The sequence below is a fragment of the Chelonia mydas genome, chromosome 1 (genome assembly GCF_015237465.2).
Source record: "Chelonia mydas isolate rCheMyd1 chromosome 1, rCheMyd1.pri.v2, whole genome shotgun sequence".
In the NCBI taxonomy this organism is placed as follows: domain Eukaryota; kingdom Metazoa; phylum Chordata; order Testudines; family Cheloniidae; genus Chelonia; species Chelonia mydas.
Window position 1 is genome coordinate 292,305,116 of NC_057849.1, and position 19,263 is coordinate 292,324,378.

Genomic DNA, 19,263 nt, shown 5'->3' on the forward strand with positions numbered 1-19,263 from the left:
AACTGAATCTAAAATCTTCCTGTTGCTCTTACACATTTTTTTCTAAACTAGCAATATCTCGGCTGGTCTACACTACGGTGGTAAATCGATCTAACTTATGCAACTTCAGTTACGTGAATAACATGAATAACGTAACTGAAGTAGATGTTGTTAGATCCACTTACAATGGTGGCTATACTGCGCTGTGTCAACAGAATAGCGTCTCCCATCGACTTCCCTTATGTGCCTCCAGGAGGTGGCGTACACAAATCAATGGGAGAGTGCTCTCCCAGGGATTTAGCAGGTCATCGACACTCACTGCATCGATTGCAGCAGTACCGATCTACCGGCAAATGTAGACATACCCTTAAGCCTCATTCTGAAAATCATTTATAAGAATAGTGTATTATATTAGTTGAAAAGAGAAAAATCTAGCACAATTTTGGGTAATTTAGCCACAGATCTGGGAGAAATAATGGCCATTTTGACATGAACTTTCTCACTTTGAATGAGTCAGAAAAAGACAAGGCAAAAAAATAATCTTTTTTTATCCAAACTTTATTACTTATAGTATTTATTTAATCTATAACCGTGGATTTAAAGGAAAATACCACTTTTAAGAGTCCACATACTATACAGTACCATTATAATGTAATCTCTGGGCTAAACAACATTCAAAAGTACGGTAGTTTTCTATTTCTTTGTAGGACATACATCATACCAGGTACTCTGAGGCCCCAATTAGTTTCTTAAATGCATGAATTACCCTATTGATTTCAGTGGGAATACTTAAATATTTAAGTAGTTGGAGTTTAGGGCCAAGTCTTCTTGGCCTGGAAACCACAACAGCTCCATGACTCAGCAGCTGTGGATGCCGCCACAACCTCTTGGAGCTCTCCCCAACAGCTGCTTTGTACTACCCTTTCTAGATCTGCAACCTGTGACTTGCCCTTTTTCTCCAGTATACGTTTGTCTGTATTCTAGGGTAGTGGTGGGTGTTCGAATGATATCAAAGGTATTTGGCCTACCCCACCATTTCCAAGGAACAGTGCAGATGGGCACACTTCCTGGCTGAATGTGATAGATAACTTGTAAAATTCAGTACATTGCAATGAAAACCCCAGTAATTGTGAAGTATTGCTGTACATCTCCTACAACCCAAGAGACCATCATAATGGCATGGAAAGATATTTTTGTGCATCAAGTAAATAATACGTTTCTTACAGGTCCATAGTTGTTACTCTGTTTTGTTGTATGGAATGAAAAAAATAAGGAACTTAAATTATATTTAAATAACATTAAGATAATGACAAAAAGCCAGGATATCAGTACAGCACAACTGATACTTGTGTGCCTAATTTGCATAGTTGTGACATTTTTTCTTTTTTATAATGGACTGATCCCACATAAATATTACGGCACCCAGCATGAGATTAGCTTGTGGAATTCACTGTTGCAGGAGGTCAGTCGAATACTGTAACTGGATTTTTAAAAGAGCCAGATCATTTTATGAATAACCTTTTTAATTATCCATGCTGTGATCAGGGCCATTAAATCTCATGCCTCAAGACTCGTGCCTGCAGTCCTTACTCATTACACTCAGTGGGAGGCTCAACTCAGTGAAGATTGCAGGATTGGGGTCTCAGCTTGTATTCTACCTAGGGTTATTATTTGTACTCTGCTAGTACCGAGAGCCCTGCTCAGGAGTAGGGTCCGTCATGGTAGATGCTTACAAACAGAAGATGAGTTCTCTCCCACTCCTCTGCCCATACAGTATTGTACAATTGGCTAGTTGAATCACAGATGCTTTAACTGTCATTTGAAGCAAAAATTTTGTCATTACAGGAGGCAGAATTACAGACTTGATGGGTCAGAGGTCTGAGCCAGTAAAACAAATTCTGTATACCCATAATTTTATATCTAGTAAAGAAATTGCTAGTTATAATAACTAGCACTTCAGTGCTTTGCAAACTCTAATGGGATTAATTCTCATAACAGCCCTGTGAAGTAGATAACTATTAGCCCTGTCTGACAAATTGGGAACCTAGGCTTTGTGATGTTACCAAGACTGCAGAAGAAAGTGTCTGAGTCCAAATTAAAATTTCAGGAGTTCGTGGGTCCCAGTTCCATGCTGAGGCCATTAGAACATGCCTGAAGCAGAAGTTGGTTTTATATTGGACAGCCAGAGCCAGGCATATGGTATATAAATAAAAATGTATTAAACAGTGACCAAATTTGCTAGAAGCAACGTGGAAGCATAAGCAGCAGCCTAGCTTGTGTGTGCTGATCGGCAAAACCAAGAACAGCATAAGGTAAAAGGTCCCATTTCCCTGAAAGAGGAGAGACACCTTGTTTTCAAGCTACTCTTTTTTTCCCGAACAGAGATCAGAACTGAGTGCGATGTGAATAACAAAGGAAAGCAATATGTCAAATTTCAGGGTGTTGCCCACTGCTTAACCCACTTCTGGGCAATATGCAAATCCTGGTTAGTAACTGCTGAGTTTATGGTTTATTTACATGGAAATATAGTTAAAGCTTGTATATTGCTGTAGTGTCACAATGCAATAACATTCATTTGTTTCACTTCTCAGAGCACGACGAATGCATCACAAATCAGCACAGCTGTGATGAAAACGCACTCTGCTTCAACACTGTGGGTGGGCACAACTGTGTCTGCAAGCCAGGTTATACAGGAAATGGTACCGTGTGTAAAGGTAAATTATCAGAAACCCTGGGCTGTAACATGCACTGTCTTTGGACTTGATAATGTTTATCTTGTCATGGTTAACACAAATCTGTTGGTGTACCTTGAAGATGACACTGTAGAACATTAGCATTTAAGCCCTGATCCCACAAAGAGGATTGCATGGGCCGATATCCATTGACTTTGTCTTTTACAAAGTTCCAAGTAGTTTGAGAATTTAGCATTTATAAATTGCAAGCTCTGAAATGGTGGAGAAAATACTTTTAGTATCTATCCCAAGATAATTTTGTTTTCATATAGAGTAGCCCATTCAAGATAACCACAGTAACCAGCAACATTACAGCTAGGAAAACCTATTACCAAATGCAATTTATTCACCATCAATCACTTGCTATTGTACCTGAATGAACTACAGATTGAATTGCATATTGTTGCGTATGTAATGTTCTTTTGTAAGTGGAGAAAAAAGAGAAGTAGATGTTGCCCCTGAAACCTTTACTCTCCAGGAGAAGCTTACAGCCACTGTCAGACCCTACTTAAACATTACAGATTATATTGCTACTTTACAAAGAAGCTGAATTTACAGAGCTGCAAAGCTGCTTTAGACTGTCTAGTGCTGCATTTCACAGAAGTTACTGAGATGTGAGGGCGTTGGGTCCCATACTGGTGGTGGTACCATATTTCAGATAGATGCAAAGCCAAGGTGCAGGCCACTTGTAACTATCTAAGAACCCCCAGAGTCCTGGCAGAATTCCAATACTTGTATCTGGAGAAAGTGATCCTTGAATGAATGGATGCAGCTTCATTGGCATCAGTGTGAGGCGCAAGTGCAAATGTGAGACAGATTTTGGACAATAATTGGTAAAGCCAGTTTTTAAAAGCACTTTATCCCTTGCGGTGATATTACCATTTTTATAGTTTGGATCTAATAGCTGAATACAAAGAATCAAATAGCTAATTGATTTAGTGCTCAGTTGTGTCTAATAGGCACAGACCTGTATTGGGGGGCAGTGTAGAGTCGCAAAGCCCTCAGGAGGGTTTCTGCCTCTAGGGGACAATTCCTTGTGAAGTAGGAGGCAATGCACAGGCTGAAATGTCTCGGATGGTACAATCTAGTCCCCTTTCTGCACCCTGCCAGCTCATCTGGTTAGTGTGGTAGGGGGCCATAACTCAGCTTCCTCCCTGAACCTTTTGGAGCCTCTGAATTAAGAAAAGCTGCAGGGATTGCATATGTGTCTGGCTGCTGCATCGGGGTGGGCTGGGGGGCTACAAACACCTGCACAGTTACTGAATACAATCCTGGCCCTTAGCTAATAGGTTCTGATACATTCTACTTTTACTGTTTCAAGCATTTTGTAAAAGATGGTTTGTAGGAATGGAGGAGCCTGCATTGCTTCCAATGTCTGTGCCTGTCCACAGGGCTTCACTGGACCCAACTGTGAAAAACTGGTAAGATGATAACTTCATTTATTATAAAAATCTTTATGCCAATTCCAAGAAAAATTTTTTTAGTGGTGCCTCCTAAAAGAGGGAGCTGCTGCTGGAAAGTACTAAGATATGCAGTTAGATAAACTCAATGACTCACTTTTCTCATATACCTCCCAAAGCATGTACTGTAACATTTGAACTAGCAGCCTATGACATCTGACTAGCTTACCTTCTGTCGCTCCCTAAATTAACATAATTATTCACTCACTTTTTCATAGCAAACAGTTTTCAGTAGCTCCCACTGACGGTATATCATATGACTGTAGAAATAAACGCGAATGGTTGTTCATGACCTTATTGTCAACCTGTGATTATAGTTCACTAATCCACCTTCCCATTCATCCTCATTGAGGACTTTTTGATCAACTCACAGTAAAACAGGATTCAATGCTTCCCACTGTTTTACTTTCTCTCACAACCTTTCTTCATACTTGATATCTCTTGGGGATGACAGATACCACAAAACCTCGTTTAAAAACTTTCTTTTAAAATTTGGGTCTATGTAAATTACACTAGCAGGGATGCTTTACCAAACAAAAGTATCTGATTGCTCATATTTAGCACCTTGAGCGCTTGTCAATAATTTTCTAATTAAAATAATTTCAAACATTTTATTGGCTACTGAATTTTTAAATGGATTCTAAACAGTAATGGCCTCAGGGTAGAAGGGAAAGATTTTTTAATTGATTAGCCTCCCTATTCCTACTAAAAGGACAATCTGCCACCCTGTGATTGGACTATTGTTGCCGTTCTATATTGTCTTCAATAAATGTTCAGCATGGGATCGAGGAGGTAGTTTTAGAGCACTGCCTCTGTTATACTTACAAACATTGTCCAATTTAGTAAAAATTCAGACTTTTATACAAAAACGGTTCTGGTTCATTTGAGAGGTGAAAAATTTGCCTGTTGTCATTCTGTGTCACAGTACTAGAATGGATATTGCTGTTCTGCACAGGAGGGGCGCTGTGTGAAGATAGCTGCAGCCCCCGGTAGTTGATATCTTCTCTAGGAATGTCAAACATTCTTGACCGTTGTATTTGCTGTGCAGTGTTGGAAGTGATGTGGGGCAAAATATAAAGGTCTCTTTCATGTAGCTGTTTCATGGTTTTGGTTTCATGGTGTCTTTACTTTTAGTGGTTTATATGCTAAAATAATGCTTTAGATATAAGATGGCTTATAATGTTGTTGATATTTTTCCTTTTATAGGACATACAGTTTGCAGCGTTTCAGTGTTATCAGCAAAAACATACTGCACGGTTACAGTTAATGAAACACTAAAAGTGGGAGGATTCACAAGCCTTAGCATTGGCCTTCTCACTCCCTTAAGCCAATGGGAAATTTTGAGAGCATAGTTTGAGTGAGCGCTGAGTGCTTTTGAAAATCCACTGTACATTTCCTAATATGCTTTACCAAATGTTTAACTTGAGTTTAGTAAGATAATTAATGATCCATAATTAAGGTCGATATAAGTGTGGTGATCTGCACATGGACACCCCCTAAGCCATGGACCATCATGGGAGGTGGTGTAGGAGCCACTATGGCAGCCCAGACCACTGAAAGATTTGACTTTGCAGGGAGAAGTGTCTTCCATTGCCCAGCGACTTCCAGAAAGGAGTCACAGACTTCAGTGCTAGTAGAAGAATAACCTGGAACAGTAGGGGTCAGTTAGAAGGATCCAAGGAGATTGGTCACCTGGTTTGACTATTAACATTGACAACAAATGCTGCTATGTACATGTCGATAGCCCAGCTGCACTTTGCACCTCCTTTCAAGCTCTGGAACAGGATCCCAGTTAACTTATATGTCACTTGGAAACACAGTGGATGCTATTCCATCCAAAATACCTTCAAAGCACCAACAGTAGAGCAAGCCTGTTCCATAACAGGCAAGATCTGGCTGATTCAGACATAGAACTGTCATGGACAGAGAGCCCTCCGTAGTGAAAATCTGAGTCCAACAGCACACTCCTTTTGAATATAGAATACAGCTTCCAAGAGTCATGTCCTGTTGGTATGAAAGGTCAGGACATCCATATCACAAATAATTCATATTGGAAAGTTGTCACTTCATTCATTTGTGTGTTCTCACTTTATCCCTCAAGGTGCAATGACACCTCCCTCACCACTACTGTTTGGCTGTGCTCTCACTGAGAGGAATAAGGATAGATTTAAGCTGCCAAGGGCAGTTTTAAATTGCACACTTCTTATTTTATTATGGTTTTACTTTACAATACTATATTTAAGAAGTGTCTACCCATAGGTTATAGGAGTCTTTGCAGTATTAAAACATACAATCACATACCAATTGACCAGCTGTTGCTCCTCACCCCGTAACTATAAACGGTTACCAGAGATTAAATCAAACCTATATAATAACCCAGCATCCACAATCACCAGCCTTTTGTGTCCTCCCTCCCTAGAAGCCTGGATAAATAGGTGATTTGTATCATGCTGCAAGGTCAACAAATTCACACTATTTTGACCATGGTGTAGAGGTAAAGGGCAGAGAAACTTCACAAGCTCCCTTACTCTAAATCAGGTGGGTTCCAGCTCAAACACCACATCTGATCACAGCTGCTCGCTTTTTTTTTTTTTTTTTTGCATGGGTGGGCTGTGTTGCTGGGAGGAAATGAAGTCCTATAACCAACCATTTGCAGAGGCATAGGAATTCTCTGAATACTTCTTATCCTCCCGCAATCATGTCAAGGTCAGTGAAGTGCTGACCATAATTTTAACAAGGAGCTCCACCAAAAGCCCCTCACTGAGCCTTTGATAACCCAGGCGCTGACTAGAGGAGGGGGAGGGAATGGAAAATGTGTTGATTGCTTTCCATTTAAGCAAAACCATTTCTCCATGCTAAAAGAGGAGACGCACCATTTAGCAACCAACTATATTCATTGCTCTTGAAAATTGATAGTATAGCACAGTGTTAGTAGTGTAATAAGAGGGATTTAGACATTTATGGGAAGTCTGGGGATATCTGTGCCCAAGAAATTTTTTGAAATACCTGCCAGTGTCAGACTTTTTCATTCCAAACCCACAAAATTTGCTCATTGGAAATATTTGAGAGTCCAGAGTAATTCTATCTGAGGGACATTTACTAATATCCAAGATTGGGGTGCTCTGTAAGAGGCAGAGAAATTGCCACAACTCTGCTTTTTATTTGTTTCCAAAATTTTAACAGTGGGCTCCCAGGCATCCTGAGAATTTCATCCCAAATAGCAATAGTGCATACTCCAAGGTTATTACTGCACTTTTGCTGTTCCCTGATTCCTCTCACAGGCCACACCCCTTTTTGTGCTTTTGTGAGCATTTCTCGGACCATTTTTGTGTTGCTATGGCACAATCAAGTAGGAGGATTTGGTCTGTGTGTGTAGGATTGTGGGGCAGTTTTTGTAAGCAACAGATGGGAACATATAGCATTTGGGGGGAGGATTAGGTATAATTTCCGTTCCGTAACTGCATCTACATCAGACAAGAGAATCAGCTCTGTGCTGTCAATTATTTATAGAGTAATAATCTCAATAAATCAGTCATGACAATCTACTGAAAATAAATTATCATACAAACAGTCATTTAAGTTAAATTGTTCAGATGCAGTTTAACATAACTCCAAATCATTACACTGTATTCTGTAACAGCTCACTTAAATTAATGTAGAACTAAAATTTATGATAAAATAGCTTAAAAGCATCCAAAGCCATGTCCAGAAGAATGCTCACTAATATCATACAGTGTAGGCAGAGTTCAGGGAAATGCACTGGTTTGACTTCTTCCCATGTGGGGTTTTTATCCAAGTAAGTGTTATAGTGTGTTGAAACTCACACAAATAAAATACGTTTTGTGAATACTTAGTGGTCTAGGAAAATGCAAAATATATTTGATATTTATAACTAATTTTTAAAGCTCTCTTCTAATATCTATAGTTTGGAAGATTAAAATTCAACTCAGGTCAGTGATTTGCCTAGGTAATTGCTATAGATAAGATCTCTCTAGAGTGTGTGCCGCTTCTATAGAACTAATATTTAGCATGTGTGACTGTTGCTCTTTACTGCAACTTAAAATTAATTTATTAAGGTGCATTGACCATGATAATAGAAAGATTCAGATTATTATTATTCCCAGGGGATAGTGAGAAAATCCTTTATTCCAGTATTCATAGCTTGTAGAAAAAGATAGTTGTACGTACAGAAATATAATTTGTTTTCATATTTTTTTTTTTTTTTTTTTTTTTTTTTTTTTCTTTTTTTTTGCTACTACAAAGCCTGTTAAGTTTGCTTGTATTGCTAAACCTGGTGGAATATTTTAGCACCTTTAGCATCACAAGAGAACTGTTTTGATTTAATCTCTTGTTCCTGGTGTTCAGCTAGAGGAACCACAGCTAGCCTCTGGCCAGGTAGGTCCTAAATCTAACAAACTATGACACAAATGGTAATTGAAACCTGTAGAGTACTGAACTCTTTCTGAAAGAACTGGAATGGCTGGTTGCAGAAACATTAAAAGTTCTAGATACCAAATTGTATTAGAAACTCACAATAAACTTTTCCAATGTCACATTTAGAACTCATGACATTTTAGAAAAACAGTTTTCTTTGGAAATTTCTCAAAATGAAATATATTTTACTAGCTAAACTGATTAAGACTACCCTTTCACAAGAAAATGCAAAAAAGTCAACCACCAGAAATGGGCTTGCATTCTTGGTGAACCCCAACAAACTGTCTGGCAGATTGATGTTTTAAGGGTTTGCAATTATTAATATTATTATGTGTTTGTCTTACAGTAGTGTTTAGGCACTAGTTGAGAACACAGCCTCTTTGTGCTAGGCACTGTACAAACAGATTAGGAGACAGCCCATGACCCAAAGAATTTAAAATCCAAATAGACAAGACCGTTGTGGGATGTGGGCAAGAAGTGTAATGCACAAGCAGCACGAGCAGAGTGACTGTTTGCAAAGAGTACGTTAGTGCCACAATTTTTTTTGTTTATTAAATCCTTTGAGGTGGATTTTGTGGGAGGGGAGTAGCTAAGCAGATGGACGAAGGGTGGGCTGGGTTGGAGTGAACTAATCCCCAATCAGCTCAGGGGATGGAATGTTTAAAGGTGAAAACTGAAGCAATCTGATTACGCCATTTCTCTGTGGCATTTCAGCGGCGACGCTTCTTCCCGCTGCCGCCTTTTGGCGGCAGCATTTCGGCGGCGGGGTGTCTGGCACCCACCAGTCTTCTGGGAATAGCAATATGCTATTCTCACAAGAAAGGTTGGGGACCACTGGATTACACCATCAGTGTTCCTTAGGCCACATCTACACTACCCGCAGGATCGGCGGGTAGTGATCGATCTATTGGGGATCGATTTATCTCGTCTAGTGTAGATGCGATAAATCGATCCCCAATCGCTCTGCCGTCAACTCCGGAACTCCACCACTGCAAGAGGCGGAAGCAGAGTCTACAGGGGAGCAGTGGCCGTCAATCCTGAGCTGCGAGGACGCGAAGTAAGTGATTCTAAGTTGATCTAAGATACGTCAACTTCAGCTACGCTATTCTCATAGCTGAAGTTGCATATCTTAGATCGATCCCCACCCCCAGTGTAGACCAGGCCTTAGTCCCTGCTTGAACTACAGCTGCTCTGCTAGTTTCAGTCTCTGGTTGGCTACTCCCTGTAGCTTCTTTCCACAAGGCCACAAGGCTGGGGGGGAGGGGAAGGGAAGAATGCATGGGTCCTAGTGCCCCCCTGAGGGAAGTCCCCTATCTGCAGTTCTTGGTCTGAGGGGTATGGGGTAATATTTTTAATAGCATCAGAGGCCCAATGTCAATACAGAGAGGCACAAACAAAAAGTTCTGAATAAGTGCAGATTCAGGAAGATCCTCTGCTCAAGATTTGGAAAATGACTAATGATTTGGGTTGCCTGACTTGAGACACCTTAAAGGACCTGATTTTCAGAGGGTGAGGTTGTTCTCCAACCATTACTAAAAATCAGCCTCTTTTTAGGGATCTCAAATCCAGCACCAACAATCACTTAGTCACTTTTTAAAATCTTGGCCTCTGGGTCTAATTGCTCCCTGTGATGAAACTAAAACAAACAACAAACAATGTTATAGGTCCGGTTTAAATGTCAAATGATCATTTCAATCGGAATTTTCTTTTTTTAATTTAAGGTGTTTTAAACTTTTGACATTGCTTTCAGTATTTCAGAATACATTTTCTACCCTTGGTCCATGCCCAGAACTGACTGCAGTCAATGGAAACTTTCACAAGTACGAAAAATGAATATGGCATCACCCAGTGTTTGTGGTTGAATGTCCTTTATTTTACATTAAATTTTAAAAAGAATCCCTAAATAATAAACTTCCTAGTAATTGCATACATTGCTATAGTGACCCTCTAGTAGAGTCCTCTGTGGGCCAGGTGGCTTAATGGTTAGCACATCCCGTTTCCAGTCTCTTGCCTCCAAAGTGGAAGGGCACTAAGTCCAGTTTCTAACCCTTGTACATGGCTTATCCTCACCTCAGGATTTCACTGTCCTTATCCTCCCCTTACTGGAGGAGGGCGGTGAAAATGAGATTTATGCCTCTCATGCAGCAAGGGCAGTTGGTGGGGGAGCCTGGGCTCTATGAGAGACAACAATGTAGGGAAACAATGAGGCTTCTTCAGTACCCTTGTTCAGCAGCCCTCAGGGTAGGTCCCTCTTCCACTCCAGCCTCCTCCCTTCTGAGCTGAGTGACTCGCTTTTAAGCTTTCTCTCCACCGGGAGCGGCAAGGCTATCTTGGCCCAGTATTGTCCTTTAACCCCTTCTGGCCCAGTGTGGGGTTTGTAAACCCCATCGCAGTCCTTCAGAACAAAGAAGAGACAGGACTTTGGTGTAAAACACAAATGGGTTTTTTTCCTGAAACCGCTGGGATACAGAGCCCATATAACTGAGGAATACAGCATATGGGGCATAGTATCACCACATGTCTGCCTAAATCCTGCCCTGATATATGGAGTGAAATGGATTGCTGACTACACTACAGTCAGGCCTTCTTAAAGCTGGTCACTTTGAATGTAACTTACTGGTTTAGTAGAACAGAATAACTTCCTTGGAGCTGTCATGGTCTCTCCGTTCAGTGTATGTAATAGGCCTACTCAGTCTCTATAAATATTCTATATGGAAAACCGTTGGAAAAGTTCATTTAAATGAAAGTGCAGTAGGGAAAGCAGATAGTGTACAGTTATGTGCACACTCATGGGGAAGTACAGAGCCATCAAGTTTAAGTCTTTCATTGAGGATAATGGGTAATTCCACTTTGAAATGAATAGTATTATGTCTCATAGATTTTAAGGTCAGAAGGGACCATCATGATCATCTAGTCTGACCTCCTGCACATTGCAGGCCACCCACCCACTCCTGTAATAGACTCTAACCTCTGGCTGAGTTACTGAAGTCCTCATATCATGGTTTAAAGATGTCAAGTTACAGGGAATCCCCTGCACAATTTTTTTTAAACACTTTGGCGTCTGAAAGATCTTTTATATTACTCACATGTACTTTCTCTTTTGCTCTCTTATAATTCAAGAATAATTGTGCCATTTTAAAAACATCTGTATAAATGATTTTGATGACATTAGTAGATTTTAGTAGACATCAGGTGTACAAGAAGTTTCCCTTCAGGCTCTGCCAGTATATTGATCAGACACAAAATAACCTGGCTTTTCAGAGTCTGTATCTCTTAGTAGTTGGAGTCTTGAAGTCATTCCAAATGGTGAGGTGGCTTATGGGAAGTATGTGACAGATATGGCAATATCCTAGACAAACTTTATTGAATTAAGTATCTTAGCAGTTCATTATATTCCAAATATAAATGCTTATATATTATTGCGGGATTATACGTAAAGTCTGTAGGGAGGAGACCTGGCTAATGTAAACCTTGAGAAGTGTTCTGAGCTACAAAGGACTATTTGAAACAATGTGAACTTTTAAAGTTAAGTGAGTTTCCTAGGAAATCTGTAGGGGGAGTATATGCAAATGTAACTCCTCAGGTTACGCAAAAACCCAGCCTTTGAAGCTAGGTCCTGGGGAGAGACCCATTGTCTATGAATTACTTATTTCCAGTTCAAAGACCTAACTTCTAGGAAGGAGGAACTACATTTTTCATGACTGTGCTTGTTCTGAACCAGGATGGTTATGAACTTGTAACCACACTTATAAACCCTTTGGTGGGGTTTGAAGGACTGTTCACCTGCCAGAGCCCTTGTGGAAACTGGGCTGATCTCTGGTAAATGTATTAGCATGTATGTCCTTTCATTCTTTTTAATGTTGTCTTTTTGCAATGCTTCTGCTTTAAGAATAAATGTGCTTGTATAGAAAGAGCTGTGTGGTAACTTAACAGTGGGCAATTACGCTGTTATTAGCCTTTGAAGAGAAAAGCAAAGCAGGCTTGCTGAGCCAAGTCTGACTTGCTGACTTCATAGTGTAGGCTACCTGGAATTATCTCCATCAGGGTGGATAGAGACTCATGTCTCTGCCCAAAAAAGTTGATGGGTGGGGAGCTGGAAGTGTGAGAGCAGGTACCCTTGGTGGACCATAGAGGGGGAACTGTGACAGTGTGGACAAACATTTTTGGGGGAATAGATTGAAATCACCAAATTCGTCGTCACTGGTTTATCTAGGTTTCATGTTGATGGAGGTAAAAGCTACCGGATGTATCTACTGTGCTAGGTTAGGGCATGAAGAGCCTAATAACAGTGACCCAGATCCTGAGCTATCTTAGTTTATATCAGCTGAGGATCAGTCCCAATATTTTTTCAGATTTGATACAAATTTAATAGTGGCTTGGAGTTGTAAGTTTCCATAATACCATAATGTTACGATGAAATTAGAATTCAGAAAAAGGGGCGTGAATTCCCTCTTACTTTCACTAATATTACACCACTGTAATTCCACTGACTTCAGAAAACTGGCCAGAAACCTTCAGATCCTTCATGCAAGGTAGAAATCTTAAATTTGGCATTCTGATATCCTGCCCATCTTGCCTTATGCAGCACCAGAGCAGTGTGAGTTGTTGGCAGGGCCCTCAAGCCTTCTTTACACTTGGGGAGGGCTTTCATTCAGTTTCTTCTTCTTGGCTGTACTCCAGTTCAAGAAAGTACCTTTAGGAAATAATGAATACATACATCTGAAGCTCTGTTTGGGGCACTTTTAATACTCTCAGGTTGCTTTATTCAGAATTGCTTTAGTCCCTCTATATATCGGCAGTTAACATCCATCATATCCTAACCATTTTATAATTATCTGTTGTTGTGACATGTGGCTAATTAACTTGGATTTTATGCAAAAACATTCAGTGTAATACAAGGTGACCAGCTAGCCCAGCAGGAGCAGGACAAACCCGGACTGTGCAATGTCACGTCCTAGACACCAATTAAGGTCTGCCAAAATCTTGTTTGGCTGATCTAGAATGGAGAATGCAAAGTAACTTTCAATCCTCTGCTTTCTCTCTCACTCCCAGGATATTATATTTTGCATAAAACAACAGGGTCTGGAGCTATTTTCTGCATAGCCTTGTTTCGAGTGCACAGCTTCTATTTATATGGGATGCTTGCTGTGAGTACAGTCACTGCAAAGTGCAACAGCAAAGTAAGGGCCTGATCTTGTGAGGTACTGAGCACCTTCAACTCCCACTGAGGTCAAACAGAGATGAGCCTTTTCAACATCATACCGGTTGAGGCTCTTAGAGCATTAAGAGGTACGCAGGGTTGTGTGCGGGGTTTTTTTGGTTTTTGTTTAGTTCTTTTATAAAGTTCTGGCCTCTGCTGGTCAGCTCAAGATTCACATTTGAAGCAACCAGTCTTTACTTTTTTTAACATTAAACATCTCCAATCTGTTTCAGAATATGTAGCAAAAATTAAAAACAAACAAAACAAATTGCTGTCTGTCAATCTTTTCTAATGATTCAGAAACATCCATTCATCTTCTATTGTTTTTTTTCCCTTTTGTTAAAATCAAATATCTGTTGTGTCTTCTGTTTTACTTCTTGTCAAATTTGGAAAAAAGTAATCTCCCCCTCCCTCAGTCTCTGAAAAAACTGGACCCAGATCCCAGTTGGCATAATTGATGTAGCTCCACCAAAGTCAGTGATGCTATGCTTGCTTACACTAGCTAAGAATGAGGCCAATTGTAATGGTGCAAGACTCACCACTGTGGCGCCTCCTGCTGGTCATTCTGGGAATTAGCACAGTCTTTTCACAGAGTGACCTCTTCCGGTGGTGTCTTGCCTCCATCACTTCTGCTCTGGACCTGCGTCGCCTCAAGGATCGCGGCACCCTCCTCAAGACACAGCCCTCCGGCTGTGCCCCATTCCATTCTTGGAACAGCAGTCCTCTGTCCAGCCACTTGCCTCCATGGCCGACTGCAGCCCAAGGTTCTAGCCACTTGCCTCAGTGGCAAACTTCAGCCCTTCACTGGCCACACCCCTCCGTGGTGGGGGTTGGGAGACCCAGCCCTGCCCACTACTCCAAGTCCTGACCCAGGGACCCTCTAGGTGGCAGTGACATGCTGCATCTCCTTCAACCCCCACCATTCGTTTCCCTGGGCCGCTTATCTGTAGCCCTAGCACCTTCTCTGCCCCTTTATCAGGGCTTCAGTCTTTCAGACAATCAGGCTGAAGCTCCTGCTCGCTCCCCTGACCCAGCACTGCTCTGTCCAGGGTGCGGGCGGTTCCCTCAGCCCTTCAGGGACCCAATCCCTTCTCCCTGAGCACCCAAGAGGGAACTGCCCCCTCTGCCCCGCAGCTCTCTTTATATATGGGCCTGCTCTGCCCTGATTGCTGCTCATTGCAATCCCTCTCTCATTGGTCGGCTGCTGTGGAGCCTCCCCAGGGCTGCTTTTAACCCTTTCTCCACCAGTGTGGGGCAGACGCCCCATCACACCCATAATCTTTAGATATTATCCCTCTGTTTCTCCAAATTATTTTTTATTAAGAAATAAATTCCAATAAGAGCTGTCCTAAAAAATAATTGTATGGCTTAATGTGGTTTAACGACAACTCAACTATCAATGTCTGTCAGGATTATTTTGATATTTTTAACCAGCAATAAGAAAAACTGGGACCCAGAAAGCATGTTGCTGCTTACAGCTCAACGTTGTAAAATGTTTCTGTAGATCAGGACTTGGATGAGGCAGGAATTCTATTAAGCTAGAGTCTGGGTGAAGGAGCTGTAACATTCAGTGCAACATGTTCAGAGCTTTACTCCCATAAATCACCTTCCTTTTTAGTGTTCAAGACAAATGGATGCCCAGTTCTGCACGTATAAAGATAAAACAGGTGACCATTAATGTCTGCACCCTTCATCAAGTAAGAAATATACCAAGATTTAATAAAAGTCAAACTAGGGTCAATTACAATGGATGCTTTGTGATATCAGGATATCCAGGGCAATACATTTTTCTAAGCCATTTAGCTGTCTGTACAAAAAAAATCCCGAATTTTCCTGTCTACAAAGTCACCCTGCGGAGCACTTAGTAGACTACATCCTAAAGAACGCTGAGCAGTGTGGGAACAAATTCTGCAGCCTCTATTCAGGCAAAACTTCCATTAACTGAAGGCTAAGTATTCCCCTCTACTCAGATAGAGAGGAGCAGAAACTGGTAGAAATCAGGGAGAGGCTTCCCCCCTTTCCCAAGATAAATGGAAGCTAACAGGTTGGGAGGGTTAAAGAATGGGTGGAGCTTAAGAGCTAGCTCTCTTCTGGGTGTACTCCTGTTCTAATCTGCATGAGAGTTAATGATGCTTTCATTCAAGTAAAGAGGAAGGGCTGGGACCAGGTGCAGAAATATGAAACAGTGGCAGCATAACTTCTGAGCAGAGCTGTCTGGAAAAGGGCATTTCACTCCTGCAAATAATTTAAAGTTTTTGAAAAAGAAAATGTGCCCTGAATCAGGACAAAGGGTCAACAGTTCAAATTTCTCATGGGAGGAAAAATTATTAAAAAATAATCCATTTTGGGAGAACAGGAAAAAAACATGTTTTATCTTGCTTCCCAGGCAGCTGCCTGATTAGGGCCAGGTGGGCAACCAGGCAGGGGGAGAGGTTGGCCAGAATGCTGACCTGTCCCATCCACCCTAGCAATATGGCTGAGACTAGCCCTGTTGATTCATGGGAATAATGTTGTCATGTTCTTGTACCAGATATAGACTGGCTACAGAACTTGTTTTCAACATAAGATTCTTTAATGTTCTGCCAGGTATGTCTGAGATTAGCTTCAGTGAGGTATGTTGCACACAGCACTACGTAATGGCTGAATAGTATAATAGAGTTTAGCATTCCATTACATCTTCCCCCTTTTAAGTTCTACATTCTTAGCATTTAAAAATTTTTCACTATCACACTCTTTGAAGTTCAGTACAGATCAGTCTGTCTCTAAATCATACTGTTTTTCTTATTGCAGAACTCAAATGCATAACAGCTTGGTCATCTGGCTGTCCATTAGGTGAAATGGCTGGCTAGTCAGACTAGAATCCTTGAGTCATCTTCTTCTTGTGCTGCATCTGGCATCTGTCGAGTTTGCTCTTTCTGAGGAGCAAACTGATGGTTTCTGTAGAACTCTTCCCTGTTGGCCTCAATCACATATGATCTAGGTGCTGAATTCTTTTTCTTTACGACAGCTGCAGTTGTCCATTCTATTACAAATGTACTCCGGCTCTAGTTTCCAGGCCAAGCTCACCTCTCCCTCCCAGTGAATTCAGAAAATCCTTTCCAGGAATTAAAAAGCAAGAGATTTGCTGTGCATTGCTTCCAGTGACTCTCCTCTCAGTCATTTCCCCCACCAAACGTTTCACAAGTGGGCATACTTTGGCCTTAAAAAGGGTCTGCAGGATTTAGACCATAGACTAGCTCCAGGACTTGTGGCACTTGATCCTGGTAGTTTAACAGTATCATAAAGTTTGAAGAGGTTTGTCACCTTAAGGAACAATAATACTGCATATCCCACATTGCAGATTAAATTTAGTAGACAGTTAATAAATTGGCTGAATTGTTAGTGTAAGGCACGGTACTGTCAAACTTCAGCTGACTGACTGACTGACAGCAAAAGTAGCAATTGTCCATTAGATTTACAGTTACTTTCATATTTACTAACAGGAAATTGAAAAAAAGATTGTCAGTCACAGAAATTGTTTCTGAAATTATATGGAGGGCTGGTTAGGGGACGCTGTGCCTCTCCAAACAGCCAGGCATGTCCTGGCCCCCACCCCCTATCTGACCCCCCCCCCTGCTTCTCGCCCCCTGACAGCCCCCTGGGACTCCTGCCCCATTCAACTCCCCCAGTTCCCTGTCCCTGATGGCCCCCCTGGGACTCCTGCCCCATCCACCCCCCCCCCCCCCGCTCCCTGTCCCCTGACCACCTCGGACCCCCCGCCCCATCCAATCCTTCCTCTCATTCGTGACTGCCCCCCCGGGACCCGTGCCCCATCCAATCACCCCTTCTCCCTGTCCCCTGACCACCCCCCGGAACCCCTGCCCCTGACTGCCCCCCGCCACCCCATCCAACCCCCCCTTTCCTTCCTGACTGCCCCCCCAGGACTCCTGCCCCCATTCAACCCCTCTGTTCCTCGCCCTCTGACCACCCTGACCCCTATCCATTTCCAGAAATGGCCCACCTTGATTATCATACACATTGTAAGGAGAGTGATCACTTTAGATAAGCTATTACCAACAGGAGAGTGGGTTTGTGGGGGGCAGGGGGTAGGGAGAAAACCTGGATTTGTGCTGAAAATGGCCCAACTTGATTATCATACACATTGTAAGGAGAGTGATCGCTTTAGATAAGCTATTACCAGCAGGAGAGTGGGGTAGGGGGAGAGAAAACCTTTTGTAGTGGTAAACACCCATTTTTTCATGGTTTGTGTGTATAAAAAGATCTTCTGTACTTTCCACTGAATGCATCTGATGAAGTGAGCTGTAGCTCACAAAAGCTTATGCTCAAATAAATTGGTTAGTCTCTGAGGTGCCACAAGTACTCCTTTTCTTTTTGCAAATACAGACTAACACGGCTGTTACTCTGAAACCAATCCTACAGTTGTGATCTCCACTGTGCAAACAGAAATACAAAACCTAAATTGGTACTGATCAGCACAACCTCTTTAAATTTTCCAGATTAGATCTGGTTTAAATAAGGTTAACTGAGGATGGCCTATGAACCCATCAGATATCTGGGGTTTTCAGAAAACACAGAGCTATGATTTCTTAATTTCTTTACCCTCAAATTTACAAGCCCTACAGTTAGTTGCATAACTAACAGTTAGTTGCATAACTAAGAATGCATAACTAAGAACAGTTAGTTGCATAACCTTGTGCTATGATTCCCTCTCTGCTTTGGTGACAGTTTTAATTGCACGGCACCTTGCATTTCAGTTTCCATCAATAGTGTATGGACATGCTTCTCCACCACACAATAGCAATGCAATCATCCAAATGTATAATAATAAAACTTACATTTCCCATTCCAAATAATGTAGCACCTCTTTCTTGTGCTTGAGACAATCTAGCAGTAGGTAACGTAATAAAGTTTGTGTCTGGATTGCAGTAATCTTCTCTGTGTGTGATTTAAGATATTAAATTAAATTCCAAAATGTAACTGTATAATTTCTGCAAAATGCTATTTTGTCCCATAAATTAAACATTATTTTAGATAAGACAAATTAATTCATCAAACTTCAAGCAGCTCTGAGGCTGAGTTTCCAAGAGTCATGTGTTGCCTACAAAACCCAATACTACTATCTATCATTTTTCAGCCATAAAGCTCACATCATTTCAAAAAACGTTTGTAAGCATTTTACAGTGTAGGAAATGAGGCATAGGGAACCTAAGTGAACACCAAGAGTCAGATGGGAAGTCAGGGGCAGAAAGTCAAGCAGAATATATAGCCTCCTGACTTCCGTTCCTCTAGCTACTGGACCATGCTTATTACTACTGAAAAGAGATGTGCTCTTGTTTTAAAGCATATTCTAAATGGAATCACTAGCAACTAGTCATATTGCTAGAAAATGTATCTTTTTATAGAAGTTTTGAAAGTACTGATTAACCAATTCTAAAATAGCTAATGAATAAAACTGCAG

The 19,263-nt window shown here is 41.3% G+C and overlaps 1 protein-coding gene across 1 annotated transcript in view; it reads left to right on the forward strand.

The window, feature by feature from the left end:
* NELL2 (neural EGFL like 2) overlaps window positions 1-19,263 on the forward strand; it is a 227,738-nt gene that overhangs the window by 169,543 nt on the left and 38,932 nt on the right. The window contains 3 exon segments of the mRNA XM_037887796.2: window positions 2,571-2,693; window positions 4,033-4,049; window positions 4,052-4,125. Coding sequence (XP_037743724.1) covers window positions 2,571-2,693; window positions 4,033-4,049; window positions 4,052-4,125 — 214 coding nt within the window.